Genomic DNA, 6,659 nt, shown 5'->3' with positions numbered 1-6,659 from the left:
TTGGGGGGGGGGGGGGGGGGGGAAGTTCCTGAATGTTGATCACAGTAACTTTTAAAAAGAAATGAAATAAAAATGTGGGCAGACTCTAAGTCTCTCCCCATAGGATGGAGATCATCACTAGAAAATAAAGCTAATGATACCTATAATGTGAGCTTGATCTGTGAAGAAGACTTGTTGACTACTATCTTCTATGCCTGTGACACAGAACGTAAAGGTATGCTACTACTGGCTTCACGGTCTTTCCTGCTCAGTAAAATGTCAAAATTTGCATTTTATTATGGCTGCTAAAGGTGCATACATGCACAGCAAAAGATGCAGAAAGTTGTTATTTAAGTTGTAACCTGAAATCTTGGGGACTAGATGCTTGTAGCTGAACCAGGGATAAAGTTGTGTGGGAAACTGACAGTCTCCAATCTGCTTTGTGCTTCTGTTCCTCATCTAAAAGACTAGGGCACTTACATGCCCATGACTAAATATTTGTGAAACAGAGTGTGATTCTCTGAAAGGTGTTATAGCTGTGTTAGGGAAGGAACGTGATTTTTTTTTAAAGTCCTGGTTTTGTAGAGTTGGATATTGGTTATCTACTTGAAGCTGATTTTTATATTGTTTTTACCTAACAAATTATTTTGATAAACAGGTTTGTTGGGAAACATCTTTCCTGAAATTTTTTTTCAGAAAAAGGGAGAAAAATGCCAATGTCTTTCTAGTGGATGGGGTTTTTCCATGCATCTTTTTGAAAGAAGCTTAATTTTGACTTTTTCTTGGAAAATTTAAGACAATTTTTTTTTTTTTTTTTTTTATGGAAGATGCTTAATAACTATCTTCTCCCCACTTCAGTTATAATTGCTTAACATCAGGATTCTAAGTTTCATCTAAGGGGTGTGTGTAGGGGAGGGTGGGGGCAGGAAGGTGGATTTCCATGTTGAAAGAAGCAGAGACATGTCATGTTGGTGTAAAATCATAAAAATGAAACAGATAAGATGAGATTGTTTGATTTAATTGGGGCCAGGAATCCACCCCAGGAGTATCCCTGGGTCTTAAGCCAAAATTTTTGCATGGTGTCTACTGGGACTGTGCGAAGCTGTAGGTGCCAATTCAATTTGAAGGAGATTCAGCCCAATTTGGTGGCCAAATCTCCAAATCTGAATCAAATTGGGAGACCAATAAAAAAGTCTGAATCAATTTTTGGAGATTTGGACAGTCCCCGTTCCCCGCCACAGGGAGCTGGCCCCAGACTGCGATGGTAAGTAGGGGGCAGAGGGGGTTGGAGCTGGAGGAGGGGGCCCCCACCAAGACCCATCCCCTGCCTGCTCTCCCAGCCCCATCAATGGCTGCCCTGCCTGGCCCCAGCCTCCCTTTGCTTTTTAAAAAAAGCTCCCCACACACCGGTTTCTGCAGTGGCCAGTAGGGCTTCTGGAGGCTCATGGCAGAACCCCCCCCATGCAGTGCAGGGCAGTGGGGTGCAGCAGGGAGCTGGTGAGTGTGGGGCTTTAAAAAACAAACAAACAAAAGAACTGGGGCCAGGCAGGACAGCCATTGATGGAGCTGGGAGAGTGGGTGGGGGGTGGGGCCTGTGATTTGGAGATTTGGCCGAATAGATTCGAATCAGCAACTCAAATCGCTGTCTGCCAAATACAAAGCAAATACTAGCTGCTTTGGCACAGGCCTAGTGTCTACTTCTCCATGTCATGCTGGGATGTCTATTGTCTGTATCTGGTCTATCGCTTCTCAAGATGACATCTGTGCTGTAGTATCCCTAGAATAGCATGCCTCTTGGGAATGTATTGGCAGTTGCCTTATTAGCTTTGCCTAGGTGATAAGTCTATCTTGCCTTTTTTAAATATGGTACATAATCTGTCTACATCTTCTAGGAAAAGTAACAGTTTCCACAATACTTGATTATATGAGGCATACAACTAGCCGGGGGTCAGAAGACAGTGGTCTTGAAGAGTTATGCAATATGCTTGATCCTGATAAAAGGGATATTTCAATGGACTTTGAAACATTTCATGCAACCATGAAAGAGTGGATTGAAGACTGCAGAAGAAAATGGTAAGTCTGTCTTATCCTCTAATACCATGAAGTACCTATAGAGACAAGACAATGAAAATCATGGCAACTGCATGCTGGAGAATCATAAAGCCACACTGTAGTCACAAATTAGTCAATGAGTCCACAAGAAGAAATGTGTTAAACCTAAGCTATGTAAGTAGGCAGGGCACGTGTAAATAGATTTTGAGTAATTGAAGTGCTTGTTTTGTTTCAGGGAAGGTGATGCCACCAAAGAAATAACTCTAAGTATGGAAGACTCTGAGTTGAAATTACATGAAATCATTCCAGCAGGTACAGAATATACAATTTTATTCTTGGATGGCTGAAGTACTCATTTAAAGGTGTGACGGGGTCTGATCTGCAGTACCAACAGTCGTGCCTCCTGCTGTGCCAGACATGCATGACAGGGTGCAATTGGGAAATTGCACATCCTATTTGCCAGTGTAGGGGGTGCCTGAGATTATGATCCCAGGCTCACCTTGCTCCAGAAAGCTGGAAGCTGGGTGCCCACCAAGCAGCCACCCAACAAGCAGCCCAGTTGTCAGCTGAGGTTGGAGACTGAACCAGGGTCTGAAATTTTGGCCCTGGCATGACCCCCACTATATGGATAATCAGCAGATTGCCAAAACTCCATGCTTGGCAGCTCTGGCTGGGCTGCTGGATACAGCAGATCAGAGGCTTCCAGCAGGGGGAGCTGAAGGACTTGTCCCACTGGAGACATTAAACCCTGTACCTGATTTTATACACCTTGGATTCCCAAGATCAGGCTGCTGGTCCCCAGTCCCAGTGTCCCCATGGACTGCAATGTGTAAAAACTGCATGCAGCCCAGATGAAGCCACAATGGAGTGATTGCCAGGACTGGGGAGCAGGGTTCAAATTACACTGTGACTCTCTTTGGGAGAGGCAGAGGAGGAGAGGGGTCTGCAAAAAATAATCAGACTGCCCATCATGATGCCCTAATGAAATTGGAGACCCCCCAGGTTATGGTTTTCAAATCTTACAGGGGGGCTCTTGTCTCTTATGGGGGGGCTAAGCCCCCCACAAGCTCCCCCATAATTTGAACCCTGCTTGCGAGAGCCTCCTTGATCCCAGGGTGTCCATGAGCCAGGGGTGTCAGAAAACCACATGTGCAACTTGGCTGTATTTGCAGCTTTTAAAGGTCCCCATACTCTGGGACTTTAAGATGAAGGAGCCTCTCCTTGATCCCAGGGATACATCCTCACAAGACATGAAAATCACATATGCAATTGGGCTGCACATGTGGCTTTCTGCCATCCCTGGTACATGGGGACCCTCAGACCAGGGATAGGGTCCCTAATCCCAGGGTACTGACACGCATCAAAACCCTTAAATGTGTACGCAGCCCAGCTGTATACCTGCTGTCTAAGATGCAGTGAGCCTCAGATCGGGGAGATAGATGCTCCCTGATGTTGTGTTTGTGGTGTCCCCCATCTGCCATCAGAGGTTGGGCAGGGATACAGGGTCCAGGAACTGGTTTTGCCTGCAGCCTGATTACTTAGGGGACAGCTATGTCCCATCCTGGGGATACCCCATGCCTGATCCTAGCACTCAGCTGGGCACTTGCTGCTATGCCTTCAGTTAAAGGCATGATACAAACAAGCCACAAAGTTGTACTATGCATAATGCATAACATTTCTGTGGCTTGTTTGTATCCCAAAGATTTTCTACACAATGTGTAACCAACTTTGTGGCTTGCTTACTGTATTGTCATGTCATAAATGTCATACTTAAGTAACATGGGCCAAGGGTCTTATTCTAGGATAGTTTAGAAAGGAAGTGGCACCCCTTCTTTCTAAACTATAACTGGGAATAAAATTTCTTTCAGCAAAAAAAGCTTCTGTTAAGCTGAACATTACATCAGGAAGCTTAGAGGCCTTTGGTGGAGATGCGTCTAAAGGAGACTTGTAAGTTCACTTATGGTTTTCAAAGTAAATACATTGGGGGGTTGTTTTTTTTTTTTTTCATAGGCTTACAATCTGTTGAGCTCAGAATCATTCTGTCGGAAGTGCTTTCCTTTTCTTTTTGCATGTCCAAGACTACAGCAATAAACTGTTTCTGGTTCTTGTTATCTCTTTCATGTGCCTTATTGTAACTTCTCTTATACTACTTACTTGACTGTGTTTATTTTGCCTTGATTTGCCATCATTGACAGTATGATCAATCTACTTCAGTTCTTAAATTCAAGTTTTTTGACACTAGTGCAAAACATGTGATCAGTACCTGAAATTCTGTCCCTTCTTTTTTTTTTTATCTTACTATTGTCCTTCTGATTTGGGTTGCATTGCTAGGGGAACCCCAAAGCATAATTTTGAATTTTTAGTTTTCAATCAAATCTCCTGTCATAGTTCAAGCATACATTTTGTTGTTGTTTGAAATCTTCTTTTGAGTTCTCTGAATCATAACTCTCTTTAATTACAAGTTTAAAGGGGGGGGGGGAATTTCAATAAATACCAGTTGCTAGTGATGTTGTTGGAAGAAAACTGGCTAATAAAGGAGAGACTAGCTTCATCTGCAAGTACTTAAACATGTTTGTCAATGGTCCCATTCAGACTAGTGGAATGACTTGCGTCTGTAAAGCTATAAGTGCAGTCTGTGTATGACCAGGACATATGAGCTAGAGATTTTTGGTAGCATAGCAATGGAGTGATTTGCCTGCAATCTTCCAGAAAAAGAGCATCACAGGGTCAGTGTCAGTCATTGGTGAGCTTGCATTCACTGGTTAGCTTGCTTGAAGACATACCAAGAAGAAAGTGAAAATGTGATTGATTGGGTTTTTATTTAATGAATCCAGAGAGACCTCTGATTTGATTGCCTGCGTAGCAGACCTGCAATTTAACAACCAAAAACTTCAAGAAGAGAACAGCAAATTAAAGCTGGTTCTGGAAAGCATGGAGGAGGCCAACAACAGGCTAATGGGAGACTTGGAGGAACTGCATAATCAAGTGAAAAGGTAAATTTGATCGCAACTTCATTAAAGCAATAGCCAAAGTTTAATGGTGACCAACTGGACTGTGCATGTATGGCAGGGAGGTTGTATTTACCACTTAGCCTAAACGTGAGAAGCATTTAAAATCATAAACTGAAAGGAAGTGGCATACTTAACTTCCTCAGCTGTTTTAGATGTGATAAAGCACTGAGAAGGATTAGAAAGCCTTTCATGGGTGGGGAGTTGATTCAACTCTTTTCTAGTTGAATGCACTTTTGGAAGAAATCATAGTACTGGCTACAAATTTCCGTGTGAAGTTCTTGAATTCTGCCATCTACTTTATGAATTGTTTACAATTAAGGATGCACACTCCTGGCTGCCTGCACACATGCGCACAAACACTTTAGATTCATATTGATTGTTCCAACTGTGCTTGTATCTCCCACAAATGATGTTGTTCAATCTTTAATCTAGCCTCCCTTCACTGAAGACTTGCGGGGGAGGTGGACAATGCAGAGTCTGTCTTTAAAAGAGATCCTTAAAAGCCCACTATGACATCTGTATTACTGCCAGTCACTGACTTTAGCCTATCAATTTGTGAATGTATAACTTTGACATTGGATACTTCTAAAAATGTGCTAAAAGGTTACTAACCGCAAGCCAAGACCTTTTGAGTTCAGTTATCTATTCTGATTGCCCAGTAGCTTGACTATGAACATGATGGCTTTTAAGCCTGAAGAAATATTGGATCATCTTGCTTGCCCTATGGTATTGCTGTGTACTAGAGGCTTATCACTACTAAAAGTGCAGCTCTGTATCCTGTAACACATTTGACTTTCCTCTGATCCAGTACACCCCATAATCTTTGGGTCTGCAGCAACAGGCCACAGCCATTATGCAGCCAATCTTTCATCAGGGCTTTCTGGGGAAACCTAGGCAGCCACTCTATACAGTCGGGTTTTGCTCTCCCATGAAGGGTGTGAAGAGTACAACATGGGATTTTGGCAATGTTCTCGAGGACCTACTGTTCAGAGCTAGCTGCAAGAGGAGCTAGTAAAATTTATATTTGTGCATCCTGAGTGTAAAACATGTGATGGCCTAGGTCCTTAGGCAAAAACAAGACTTTGCTAGCTCCTGTGGTCACTAGGAAAGTATTGTCTATGCATGCAAACTTGAAATTTGGTACTAGTTACAATGAACTAACTGAAGTAATAGTGTGGCTAGAATGAATGAATCCTTTTTTCCTTGGCTAACTGGAAATACCACATTTATTTGAATTTTAAGACAACCCCCCAATTTTATGAAATTATAAGCATGGAATATTCATTTTCCATGTCTAGAATCTAGTTATTAGAGGGTCATTTTACACTTGTCCCTCCCACCACTGCCACGGGGAAAGCAGTAGCTGGTAGGCAGGCAACCTGTTCCATGCCCCTTCTTGTGCCTGTTCCCCACCCACTTACCTTTGCAGCTGTTCTTGCTTGGTCTCTGCTGGGGGCATGGAGTGCCAGGCCAAGCCAGGCAGTCACAGCAACTTTAGCTGGGGCTGGAGGCTGAAGCTGGAGTTGGGGCTAAAGCCTCTGAAGTTTTCCTGATGCTCTGTGTGCCCCTTCCTTCCCTATGCCCCTGCTCTGCACTCCCCTCACTCTCTGTTCCTCT

General features: G+C 43.3%; 1 protein-coding gene across 5 annotated transcripts in view; it reads left to right on the top strand.

Moving 5' to 3' along the window:
* The window catches only part of LOC102374321 (lymphoid-restricted membrane protein-like), a 64,663-nt gene that overhangs the window by 5,544 nt on the left and 52,460 nt on the right, over positions 1 to 6,659 (top strand). For all 5 annotated transcript variants that reach the window (XM_006027342.2, XM_006027343.2, XM_006027339.2 and 2 more), the window contains exons 3-7: positions 104 to 214; positions 1,872 to 2,052; positions 2,267 to 2,343; positions 3,900 to 3,978; positions 4,866 to 5,024. In XM_006027342.2, the coding sequence (XP_006027404.1) occupies positions 104 to 214; positions 1,872 to 2,052; positions 2,267 to 2,343; positions 3,900 to 3,978; positions 4,866 to 5,024 (607 nt within the window). The remainder of the gene's footprint in view (positions 1 to 103; positions 215 to 1,871; positions 2,053 to 2,266; positions 2,344 to 3,899; positions 3,979 to 4,865; positions 5,025 to 6,659) is intronic.

The sequence above is a fragment of the Alligator sinensis genome, unplaced genomic scaffold (assembly GCF_000455745.1).
Source record: "Alligator sinensis unplaced genomic scaffold, ASM45574v1 scaffold517_1, whole genome shotgun sequence".
Taxonomy (NCBI): domain Eukaryota; kingdom Metazoa; phylum Chordata; order Crocodylia; family Alligatoridae; genus Alligator; species Alligator sinensis.
This window is presented reverse-complemented; position numbering and strand designations above follow the sequence as displayed.